This window comes from Betta splendens, chromosome 9, assembly GCF_900634795.4.
Source record: "Betta splendens chromosome 9, fBetSpl5.4, whole genome shotgun sequence".
Taxonomy (NCBI): domain Eukaryota; kingdom Metazoa; phylum Chordata; class Actinopteri; order Anabantiformes; family Osphronemidae; genus Betta; species Betta splendens.
In genome coordinates this window covers 6006558-6019583 of record NC_040889.2, presented here as the reverse complement: position 1 = coordinate 6019583, position 13026 = coordinate 6006558, and the positions used below count along the sequence as shown (strand labels likewise).

Here is a 13026-nt window from a genome sequence, read left to right as displayed (position 1 = left end):
GTCTCTGGGGCCTCTTTGCACAGTCTACACCTTGGGTCTTGTCTGGTGTGGTAGATCTGGGCCTCTATGGCTCTGGTGCTCAGGGCCTGCTCCTGTGCAGCCAGGATGAGTGCCTCTGTGCTGTCCTTCAGCCCAGCCCTTTCAAGCCATTGGTAGGATTTGTTGAGATCAGCCACTTCAGTTATGTTCCGGGGGTACATCCCGTGCAAGGGCTTGTCCTCCCATGATGGTCCCTCTTCCAGCATCTTATCCTCTGTTCTCCACTGCCTGAGACATTCACTCAGCACGTCATCTGTTGGGGCCTTATCCTTGATGTACTTATGGATCTTGGATGTTTCATCCTGGATAGTGGCTCTCACGCTCACTAGTCCTCGGCCTCCTTCCTTGCGGCTAGCGTACAGTCTCAGGGTGCTGGATTTGGGGTGGAACCCTCCATGCATGGTGAGGAGCTTTCGTGTCTTAACATCTGTGGTCTGTATCTCTTCCTTTGGCCACCTTATTATTCCCGCAGGGTATCTGATCACTGGCAGGGCGTAGCTGTTTATTGCCCGGGATTTGTTCTTGCCATTGAGCTGGCTTCTTAGGACTTGCCTTACTCGTTGGAGGTATTTGGCTGTTGCCGCATTCCTTGTTGCCTGTTCAAGGTTGCCGTTTGCCTGTGGTATTCCAAGGTACTTGTAATTGTCCTCAATGTCTGCTATTGTTCCTTCTGGGAGTGAGACCCCTTCTGTGTGGATTACCTTGCCTCTCTTTGTCACCATCCTCCCACATTTCTCGAGCCCGAATGACATCCCGATGTCTGAGCTGTAGATCCTTGTGGTGTGGATCAGCGAGTCGATGTCTCGCTCACTCTTGGCGTACAGCTTGATGTCATCCATGTAGAGGAGGTGACTTATGGTGGCCCCGTTCCGGAGTCGGTATCCATAGCCAGTCTTGTTTATTATTTGGCTGAGGGGGTTCAGACCTATGCAGAACAGCAGTGGGGACAGTGCATCTCCTTGGTATATGCCACATTTGATGGATACTTGGGCAAGTGGCTTCCCATTGGCTTCAAGGGTGGTTCTCCACAACCTCATCGAGTTTGCAATGAAGGCCCTTAGAGTTCTGTTGATGTTGTACAGCTCCAAGCATTCAGTGATCCATGTGTGTGGCATTGAGTCATAGGCTTTCTTGTAGTCGATCCAGGCTGTGCACAGGTTGGTGTGTCGCATTCTGCAGTCTTGGGCGACTGTTCTGTCTACCAGGAGTTGGTGTTTGGCTCCTCTGGTATCCTTACCAATGCCCTTCTGTGCTTCGCTCATGTATTGACTCATGTGCCCACTTATCTTAGCTGCGATGATGCCTGACATGAGCTTCCATGTTGTGGAGAGACAGGTTATTGGCCGGTAGTTGGATGGGACTGTACCCTTTTGAGGGATCCTTCATTATCAGGATTGTTCGCCCTTCGGTTGTACGCCAAGAGTGAGCGAGACATCGACTCGCTGATCCACACCACCAGGATCTACAGCTCGGACATCGGGATGTCATTCGGACTCGAGAAATGTGGGAGGATGGTGACAAAGAGAGGCAAGGTAATCCACACAGAAGGGGTCTCACTCCCAGAAGGAACAATAGTAGACATTGAGGACAATTACAAGTACCTTGGAATACCACAGGCAAACGGCAACCTTGAACAGGCAACAAGGAATGCGGCAACAGCCAAATACTTCCAACGAGTAAGGCAAGTCCTAAGAAGCCAGCTCAATGGCAAGAACAAATCTCGGGCAATAAACAGCTACGCCCTGCCAGTGATCAGATACCCTGCGGGAATAATAAGGTGGCCAAAGGAAGAGATACAGACCACAGATGTTAAGACACGAAAGCTCCTCACCATGCATGGAGGGTTCCACCCCAAATCCAGCACCCTGAGACTGTACGCTAGCCGCAAGGAAGGAGGCCGAGGACTAGTGAGCTTGAGAGCCACTATCCAGGATGAAACATCCAAGATCCATAAGTACATCAAGGATAAGGCCCCAACAGATGACGTGCTGAGTGAATGTCTCAGGCAGTGGAGAACAGAGGATGAGATGCTGGAAGAGGGACCATCATGGGAGGACAAGCCCTTGCACGGGATGTACCACCGGAACATAACTGAAGTGGCTGATCTCAACAAATCCTACCAATGGCTTGAAAGGGCTGGGCTGAAGGACAGCACAGAGGCACTCATCCTGGCCGCACAGGAGCAGGCCCTGAGCACCAGAGCCATAGAGGCCCAGATCTACCACACCGGACAAGACCCAAGGTGTAGACTGTGCAAAGAGGCCCCAGAGACGGTCCAGCACATAACTGCAGGGTGTAAGATGCTGGCAGGCAAAGCATACATGGAACGCCATAACCAAGTGGCTGGCATAGTATACAGGAACATCTGCGCGGAGTATGGACTGGAAACCCCAAGGTCAAAGTGGGAAACACCTCCCAAGGTGGTAGAGAACGAGCGAGCCAAGATCCTGTGGGACTTCCAGATACAGACTGACAGAATGGTAATGGCGAACCAACCAGACATTGTGGTGGTGGATAAAGAGCAGAGGAAAGCCGTAGTGGTGGATGTGGCAATACCAAGCGATGGCAACATCAGGAAAAAGGAACATGAGAAACTAGAGAAATACCAAGGGCTCAGAGAAGAACTGGAGAAGGCTTGGAAGGTGAAGGCCACAGTGGTGCCTGAAGTGATCGGAGCACTTTGGGCTGTGACCCCCAAACTGGAGGAGTGGCTACGACAGATCCCTGGAATAACATCCGAAATCTCAGTCCAGAAAAGTGCAGTCCTAGGAACAGCAAGGATACTGCGCAGAACCCTCAAGCTCCCTGGCCTCTGGTAGAGGACCCGAGCTTGGAAAGTGGATGAGACCACCCGCGGAGGGTGAGAATAGAGTGGTATACACAATATAATATGTTTGTTTATTGTCATATGCCCCAGTGTTCCCATATAACAGAATGCTCTTTCATCCTCGCAGGCTCCATGTGTCCTATATGTCACACACCACAAATCCTGCTAACGCTAAGGAAGCAGTGACATATGAACATAATATAATGTGTTTTGACTTTAGTCTGGAGAGTGATCAGCATTTTTGCCTGACTCTTGTCTGTACTGCTGCCTTCATCTATGTATCGACCTTTGCTTGCCTGACCACAAGTCTTATTAAACTCTCTGAACTCAAGCCTAGTCTGTGCTGTGCACTTGAGTCCCACACCACACCACATTCCTGACAATATGAAGCAGAAGTTTTTCGTAATCACACTGTAACGTGGTTCAGACACTGTACATCCATTACTCAGTGGTTCATACAGGACAGTTCACCTTGGTGGCTTTGTAGCTCAGTTGGTAGAGCATTGGCCTAGGTAAGCATAAGGTCCCAGGTTGAAGCCCACCAGAGCACCAAGTGTTTCCTTGAGTAAGGCACTTCGCACCAGCTCTTCAGGCGCCATCTATGGCTGCCACTCTCCCCCAGGGGATGTCTTAAATGCAGAGAACAAATTTCATTGTGGCATTCTAACTTCTAACTCTAATTTTTGTTCTTTTTTTTTAATGTGACTTATGCAGATCAGGACACAGTATATGTTCCCTCCACCTGTTGTACAATACCAAACATCTAAAATGAACTGTCATTGTGGATGCTCTGTTGTAAAGAACAACCAATAAACAGCAGAAGATGCAGAGTCGCTAGAATGTTACAACCAGTTTTAGTCTGCGACTTAATACAAGCAGTAATACAATTTGCAAAAATGTGCAACAAAATTTAACACTGATGTTCTATGTACAGAGAAAACAGGGAACACAAAAGTAACGAAGAACAACAACCAACTTGAACAGAACAAGGACAATAGCACCTCCAACAGCTACAGGGCTGGATTAAGATAAGATAAAATAAAACTTTATTCATCCCACAATGGGGAAATTATTTTATCTGCAGCAGCAAGGAGACAGCTGAAAAGTATAGTCGTATGGATGAACAGTAAAAAGAACGGACAGCAGCAGTATTAACTATACAACGAAAAAATTAAAAAATTAAAAACGTAATCAAGTAAAACAAGTAAAATCAAGTAAAATTTTCATATTGGACCATGACCTCAAGTGTGAAGCCCAGGACAGAGCCTGTTTTGTGAACCAGCTTGATCAGTCTCTTCCTGTCTCTGCCTATACTGTCCTGACCTGGTTCAGTGTGAGGCAGAGGAGGGTGGGCGGTGGCTGGTCTGGAGCTGTGGGTTGTTAGGGGGATGGGGGGGGGGGTCCTATTGTTGTGTTCGGAGGAGAGGCAGAGTCAAATCTATTGAAGAACTGATTTAACTCATTTGCCCAGGCTTAGTCACTTGACCATTTCCAGCCTCACCGTGGCCTGAGATGTGTTTCCGTCCCCTCCATACATCATGGATGTTGTTCTGCTCTAGACGATGCTCCAACTTCTTTCTGTAGCTGTCCTTGCAACTCCTAATTTTATATTTTAAGTCCCTCTGCACTCCTGCTCAGCTCCACCCTGTCCCCTGAGAGAAAGGTCCTCTTCTTCTGATTTAGTAGGGCTTTCAGCCCAGGGGTCACCCAGGGCTTGTTATTAGAACCACACTGTATTGTATTTTAGTTGGCACAGTGTTTTTCACACAAAAATTTATAGTGTCTGTTATGCAGTGTGATGCTGTCAATGTCCTCCCTGTGTGGACTACAGAGACCTCAGTCCACATCTTCACAGTTTTAACCTGTGGTGTCTGTTGTTTAACCACTGGAGTGTAAGCAGGAGAGAGATGAACCAGGTTATGGTCAGAGCGTCCTCTGACCAGCGTCCAAAGGGGAGAGGGGTGGAAGTATATGCCTTTTTGACGTTGGCATATAGAAGGTCCAGAGTTTTATTGTCCCTTGTGTGGCAGTTCCCATACTAGGTGAAGTTAGACAGGGCGGCGGAGAGGGGGGTACAGAGCGCAGGAGGTTTGGCACAAGCTGAAAGAGAGCAAATCAGATTCTTTAAAATAAAGAATATAATTCTGTTATGTAGAGAAGTAGAACTATAATAGAACTATAACAAACGTAAGCTTCCATGGCACTTGTTGGATTTGTAAATATTTAATATTAACATTTGTACTTTCTCTGATTTTAATTTCACTATTCATAGTATTGCCACCACTACATGCATTACAATTGTATTTTTTTTAATAATTATTAAGATGTTATTTAATGGTAAAAAATAGTATGTTACGGTAATCTCAATATTGCCCTGCCTTCCTTTAAAAATGTGATTGAGTGTATATGGATGTTAGTATATATATATGAGTGCACATGTGAAATGTTCATATATCATTTGTATATTGCAGATGTGGAATGTTATGTATTTGATGTGCTATTCTGAGTGTATTGAAAAAGTAAGGCATTAGGTTGAAGCAAACAGCCATGAACACAAAGGCAGAGCAGACATACCAACATTCACCAAGACATGGGTTATATCATGTGAACTTTAAAAATGTTTGGAAGCTACAATTGTGTATTTTAATGGTGACGGTTTATTAACAGTTTCTGGTTTATTGACGAGGTGATGTTAGTCTTTTTCTGCTTTCTTTGATTGACATGATTCACCTTTTCCAACATATTCCAGGTCCAGGTGTAGTCAGTAATTCTGTTATAATACTTTCACAGTCCTCTGCCTGATCATCTCACCATTTGCGGGAACAATACATTAAATACATTTAACAGGCACAGCTGAATTTAATGCATCACGCATTATGTGGTTCAGCTGCCTGTGATTATACACTTTGCCACTAGGTGGCCTTGTGTGCACATAAGTTTTCTAGAGATGAACCATTTTTGAACTGTTTGGCTCAGTAGTTCAATGCCTGTGTGTGGCTTCATCTCACCATCACTAATAACTCGTAACAATGACAACTATCACCCAAACACGTAAAAAACCTCAGAAACAGATCTATTTTCCTTTAGTTCAGTGTGTGGCTCTTAAAAGAGCCTTTGTGTTTTCTGGTGCTCGTAGCAGCGTCTACTTGGAGCTGGTGTACTTGGTCACCGCCTTGGTGCCCTCGGACACGGCGTGCTTGGCCAGCTCCCCGGGCAGCAGCAGCCTGACGGCGGTCTGGATCTCCCTGGAGGTGATGGTGGAGCGCTTGTTGTAGTGCGCCAGGCGGGAGGCTTCGCCGGCGATGCGCTCGAAGATGTCGCTGACGAACGAGTTCATGATGCTCATGGCCTTGGAGGAGATGCCGGTGTCGGGGTGGACCTGCTTCAGCACCTTGTACACGTAGATGGCGTAGCTCTCCTTGCGGGTCTTCCTCTTCTTCTTGCCGCCTTTAGCGGCGGTCTTGGTCACGGCTTTCTTGGAGCCCTTCTTGGGCGCAGCCTTGGCGGGTTCAGGCATCGTTGACGCAGTTAGATAACAAATCAATGTGATGCGTAACACTAGAGCGGCCCTTCTTATACAGACTGTATGCAAACTCGGCTGTGTAGTCCCCGTGCCGTGATTGGCTGAGCTCATCTGTGGGCGAGTTCAGTTTCCGTGGAAACAACAGACTGGGCAGTTGACTTCCTTTCATGGAGGAATTTAGCATCATTGTCTTTATATTGTATATTGATTATACGTTTGACCACAACTGTTAGAGTAAAATAAATAATATTAGTATGATACCGTTTAATTTATCCACCTACAGCAAAGAACTGAATGAACAGCTGCTAAAAACCATTTTATTTGTAGAAAACCTGCATCTCCACTTGAATCATGGATTTATAAACGCAAAAAGACCTACATACAAAACAATCAGACCTGGCACCTCTTCCTTTGGTCTTTTACCTCAGAAATAACTTAGAAAGAGGAGGAGGATTAGTATGATGTATTGCTAAATCCTAATACACAAACCTACTGTACAGATTCACCCACAGTTATCTGACCTACTAGTGTACACAGTGAAGTCCTCCACTGGATCCCTCCTTGAACAGTAGCTGCTTTGGTTTGTGTTGCCTTCTTCTCTCGTAAATGTGGCATCACAGCTCCCCATGAAATATGCTTCTTTTATAGAGAAGGGTCTCGGTCCAAATGACAAACATGTGTATGCTAATATATCATGTTGTAGGACTAGTGGCCAATGCTTGATGTAGGAACCTGTGGCTTTGTCTTTCTGTTCTCATACGAACATTTTTCCCTTTTGGGTCAGTAATAAACTGAGGCTGTTCTGTAACTTAATTCAGGCAGAGATTCTCTACAGAAAACGCTTTAAATTTGAGACTGGTGAATTTGACTCACATCAGTTAGGAATCAAACCTAAACATTAAACACGATGAGCACCGCTGCAATTCAAAAAGTGCCCTTGCTTCAAGATGTAGATGTACTGTAGTTTAAACCAGGAAGTAGCTCATAACAGAGTGTGTGGCTCTTAAAAGAGCCGTTGGATGTTGCTGTTCGGGGCAGTTTAGGCTTCCGAAGCTGTGCAGAGTCCCTGCCTCTTCAGGGCATAGACCACGTCCATGGCGGTCACCGTCTTCCTCTTGGCGTGTTCGGTGTAGTCAATGTCAAGTCAACGTCATTGTGCGTCATCCAATGGCCTTTCATTTTCAAATAATCTTTTGATTATTTGATCAAAACACTCAATAAAAACATATCAATAATACTGTGATACATGTAAAAACGTCCTGTCATTAATTGTGTCCTTTCTGAAAAGCCACTTTAAGCTTCATGTGGGCTCATAGTATAGAAAAATGTACATGCCAGTTACTAATCATAACTCATTATTTTATGATTGTTAAATGTTACATTAACCACTGAAGAGCATGAACACTACTAAAAGATACAATTGTTATTTAGTTTTTTATTAATTTATATTTCCTTGAATGCAACAGGACAAGGCTTTGGTCAGTTACAGGAGAACATTTTTCATATTTCATTGTGTTTGACATTTTTCGAAATCATTAAGTGTTTAACGCGATGCCAAATGCTCTAAAATGACTCAGATGTACTTTGTAGGAAATGGGAATACAAGAAATTTACTGTGGATCGTCATCATCATGTTCATAATGTATGAGACACTGGAAGAGAAATGGTCACCAGAACATCTGGAACTCATCGCTACTTTAGAAAAAAAGTAACACGTTACTAAAACAAACATTACACAGTGCAAAGATAGGGAGAAGACAGAAATAAATCCCCTCTCTATAGTGAAAGTGTGTAGTAGGCCAGTAATTATGACGGTGTTGCTGCTTCCTTTGTTATCAGTTATTATTGTGATTTTCCATTTTTGTGTGATGATGGATGTGCTTGTATGTTGTGAAACTTAATGCAGTAAAAGTAATAAAGTCACAACACACTCTGCTTTACTGCGTCTTCCCGCTGTTGAACAGGATTTGCTCTCCAGTTGAAGTGTTGGCTCTGAAAAGAGCCTTTGTGTCAGAACCGTTGTGGACCGAGCCGCTCACTTCTTCTTGGCCGCGGTCTTCTTGGCTTTGGGCTTCGCTGCCTTCTTGGCCGGAGCCTTCTTGGCAGCAGCGGCCTTCTTCACCACCTTCTTGGGGCTTTTTGCTGCCTTCTTGGGGCTCTTTGCCGTCTTCTTCGGGCTCTTTGCCGTCTTCTTCGGGCTCTTGGCCGCCTTCTTGGCCGCTGCGGGCTTCTTCGCCTTCTTCGGGGACTTCTTAGCGACCACCGGCTTCTTTGCTGCCGCTGCTTTGGGCTTCTTAGCGGCTGCGGGCTTCTTGGCTGCGGGAGCAGGCTTCTTGGCCGCTGTCTTCTTGGGCTTGGTGTCGGTCTTCTTGTTGATCTTGAAGGAGCCGGACGCGCCGGTTCCCTTGGTCTGGATCAGGATTTCTTTACTGACTAGGTTCTTGATAGCGATCTTGACCCGAGAATTGTTCTTCTCTACGTCGTAGCCTCCGGCAGCCAGAGCCTTCTTCAGGGCGACAATGGACACGCCGGTCCGCTCCTTGGACTCGGATACGGCTTTAACGATCAGCTCGCCCACGCTGGGGCCGCTCTTCTTGGGCTTGGTGGCCTTCTTTTTTGCGGCTTTGGCTGGAGCTGGAGCTGGAGCTTCTTCTGCCATTTTGTCAAAGTAGCTTCCTCCTCACGATACTAGAGTCAGAGTGTAAAGAATCCCGATCAGGAGGCGGCCCATAAACACAACATGAGAACCGTGGAGACTCAGTCGGCTCGAGCTCCTCTGGGCGCTGTGACATCGGGACACTTGTGTTTTCTCTGCACCGATTAAACCGCTAAAAGTCACCAAGAGAGAAGCGCTGAATGCGGACAGTGAAGGGAGCCGACAGCGGACACGTGTGTCTTCATGGCCAGATCGTGTGGAGCTCGGTCGGTGGCTGCGTTCCGTCTGTGAAGCCTTCAGAACGTCCGGAGCAGCGCTACTCTGATCATTTCTGTCCTAAATTTACTGAAACCGGATCGAACCACCACCAGAACCGTTTTCCTGCTGCTCCACATGTTCGTCCAGAGAGTGAAAGTCGAACCAGCATCAGTCGAAGGTCGTGTTGAAATAAACGGAAGTTTTTGTTGTGGCAGCAAACACACCAAACCCATGAGGACGATGAGTTTGACGAAGGTTTGTCTGTGCTTTGTTTGTGATGTTGTATTGTTGTTGTCACCTGTGTGTGCAGTCCTTATGTAAGATTTATCTTTTTGTTGTCGTTTGTGTAATTTCTGTTTGTTTATTCAGCTTTTAGCCTTTCGTGTTAGCTGCTTTGTCCTGTCATGCAGTGATTATTAGTTAATGTTTTGTCTTTATTATTTGTGCTCCTTATTAAATGTATTTATTAACATATGTGTGGTATGAGTTTGACGTCCTCCATAGTTGAGTTAATGTCTGGCCTCAGATCCAGGTTGAGCAGGCCTTGGTTAATGGGGTTATATTCCCAGGTTAAAGGTCCAATCAGCCTCAGCTGCTGACGTGCATCAAGTTTGTGAGCAGCGCACCTATTTGTAACACATGTGAACAAATATCAACACAGAGATTTGTAACACAATAACAAACTTTAGATGTGGTGATATCATTCAATACAAACACTGTACAAAGGTGTAAAAACTGAGGATAGTTTAGAATAAGGAGCTCAGAACAGGAGAAACCGTTGGCTGATGAGTGAGAGGAACTTCCAGTCAGGACTGTGATTTCATGGAGCCACAATGTATCAACTAGTCAGTGTCCCATGATGCATTGTGATGAAGATGAGTCTCAGCAGCGTCTGCTAATTGACTGTCACAGGGTCCAGAAGGTCTGGAACGTGCTGAAAGTCCTGAATTTAGAAATGACTTGCAGCTTGATAATAAGACACTGGAATAGACATGGATGCACGGTTAACAGTTAAACTCTGTAAAGAAGATGTATAATAGTATTAAAACAAACTAAAATATACAACAATGGACATGAATAAATCCTTGCACTGACAATGCAAATGAACTGACTCTATTTATTTATTATTGGTATGATACTATGACTAATAGTTAGAACTAAATTCAATTCCCACACTCACACACCATAAGTTTCAGCAGTGTGTCTCCATCTGAATGACAAAGGCCTTGTTTGAACACAACAGGAATGCAGTTAACATGACTCAACTCTCAATCATCTCTACCGACTGACACTTAAATGCACCTCAGCACCATAAGATCACTCACAGATATCCTCCACACAGGCCACGAGGCACCTACACACAAAACAAAACACACAAACACTGGTAACCCTGATCCCAGTTACACCCATAATCCTGGGTAGGTGGGTCTACTCCTGGACCGCTACAGTATCACTACTTGTGTAGCAGCCTGCTTAGTGCTGGGGCTCCCCCATGTGTGTGTACTTGTCCTCTGGTTATGTGTGTAGCACACTTTGTGTCTGTTTGTCCTTTTGGGTTTGCTTTATACAACTTTATTGAAATAACGAAATAATACACAAAATTTCCAAACAACAGTAAACAATTCAATAAAGAAAAATGCTCATTATCAGTACAATATCACATACTCATCAACATCATAATAGCTATAATTTTCAATTAAAAGACAAGATATTATTACCATGGATTTTGAATAGCACTAGTATCACCTTCAATACCAGCAATCATCTTAATAATAAAAATACCAACCATTAGAATATAACTATGATGCGCTTAACAGTGAGGATGCCACAATATCTAAATTACTTTGCAGACTTAATAAGAATTTGACTAAAACAAGAGAAAAAGAGCACATTCACATATCCAATAAATGCCATGGGAGAGATTTGCTGTTGTCTTTTTACAACTTCTGATTCACATGGTTTTGTTAAATGTTTATGTTGAATAAGTTCACGATATTTAAACGTCGTTATAATGTTATACATTATCTTCCTGGTGCTTTGGGTTTGCCTCACTCTGGCAAGGGACATGCGTTTGCCGTTCATCGTCAAATTCATCTATAATTCATCTCATATTGGAAAATAAGGTGTATTTTTTATTTAATGTAATAATAAAGTGAAAGTGTATTAATAAAATAATTAATTTTAAAAGGTTTTCACTTGATCTTTCTGAATTCAGATTAAATTCCAAAGTGACTCTTTACTAATCATATTTTATGCAGGTTAAATTTCGTATTTATTCGACAGAACTTTCCTATTTAAACAAAACCACCTCAGTGTGTTGACCCCAGCAACACTTCTAGACCCCAGATTTAAATCACTCTGCAGTTCCTCCAAGTGCAATGAGGCCGTCAGTAGACTGCAGTCAGAACAGCAGCTGTCTGCACCCACTTCAGGCATGTTATTCAGCATTATTTGTTTCTTGTTGTTTGGAAATGGTGTACTAAAATGGCAGTGTGTTGTTTCTAGATAACCTTTGGCAAGATCTCCTCATTGCAGTGGGCAGAGAGACCAAATTTGTTTAAAAAAAAAACAAAAAAAGGCATCTTCATTCACAACATGTTCACTTAGATTTTTACGTTATGATACATGTCCACTTTTTCGACTGTATCTAAAAATATAAATTTTAAATGTAAATGAAGATATGAAATAATACTATATAACATACAACAGCTTAAATTATATTATTGTATATATTAAGTCATCAAATCAGTGTCAGATGAGTCTGTCAACTAGGTTGCCTGTAGGGAGTTTTATTGTCCAGCAGGTGTCAGTATTCAGTGACACAGTATCAATACAATATCAACACAGTTTTGCAATGTGTCGAAACGTTTCATGACGCCTCATCTACCCATCACTAGTAACAACAACAAATACGCTGTACACAAAAGAAGGCTTTGTTCTTTAGGTTGTGTGCGTGGCTCTTAAAAGAGCCGTTTTTGTGGATCACAGCTGATCCAGGTCTACTTCGCTTTGCCGGCGGGTTTCTCCGTCTTCTTGGGCAGCAGCACCGCCTGGATGTTGGGCAGGACGCCGCCCTGGGCGATGGTGACTCCGCCCAGCAGCTTGTTGAGCTCCTCGTCGTTGCGGACAGCCAGCTGCAGGTGGCGGGGGATGATCCTGGTCTTCTTGTTGTCGCGGGCAGCGTTTCCAGCCAACTCCAGGATCTCAGCGGTCAAGACCGACCTGCGCTTCCAGAGCTCTGCCGTCATGGCTCTGCAGGAGGCCAGCGAGGCTTATCTGGTCGGTCTGTTCGAGGACACCAACCTGTGCGCCATCCACGCCAAGAGGGTCACCATCATGCCCAAAGACATCCAGCTGGCCCGGCGCATCCGCGGGGAGAGAGCTTGAACTGTCCGCTCCATAACAAACACAAAGGCTCTTTTAAGAGCCGCTACTTCCACTGAAGACGATCCTGTGTCATTACAAACAAGCGCGTTATTTATTCCTATAAAACCGCCTCCTAAAACTACAGCCACGTTTTTATCAGGTAAATCGTAGCCTATTTTTTCACTTTGCGCATAAACCAATAAAACAAATTGTTTTTGAGTGAGTCATGTCCAGATGTAGATGTTTTTATTGAAGTCTGCTGCCTTTCCTTTACATTAAACCATAATTTGATGTATTTATCTCTTAACCTCTCAATATAGCAAAATCGTTTTTTTGTAATAGTTTCTGTAAAATAGT

General features: G+C 44.4%; 3 protein-coding genes across 3 annotated transcripts; all 3 read right to left on the bottom strand.

The window, feature by feature from the left end:
- Positions 1 to 5337: 5337 nt before the first annotated feature.
- Positions 5338 to 6423, bottom strand: LOC114863109 (histone H2B 1/2). The gene has a single exon (XM_029163954.3). The coding sequence runs from the start codon at positions 6381 to 6383 to the stop codon at positions 6009 to 6011; it is 375 nt and encodes a 124-aa protein (XP_029019787.2). The 5' UTR covers positions 6384 to 6423; the 3' UTR covers positions 5338 to 6008.
- Positions 6424 to 7815: 1392 nt separating this feature from the next.
- Positions 7816 to 9194, bottom strand: LOC114863103 (histone H1-like). Its single transcript, XM_029163948.3, has one exon. The coding sequence runs from the start codon at positions 9046 to 9048 to the stop codon at positions 8425 to 8427; it is 624 nt and encodes a 207-aa protein (XP_029019781.1). The 5' UTR covers positions 9049 to 9194; the 3' UTR covers positions 7816 to 8424.
- A 3062-nt stretch (positions 9195 to 12256) lies between these two features.
- LOC114863117 (histone H2A-like) lies at positions 12257 to 12551 on the bottom strand. Its single transcript, XM_029163962.3, has one exon. It carries the CDS (start codon positions 12549 to 12551, stop codon positions 12303 to 12305), a length of 249 nt encoding a protein of 82 aa, XP_029019795.2. The 3' UTR covers positions 12257 to 12302.
- Between the last annotated feature and the right edge of the window lie 475 nt (positions 12552 to 13026).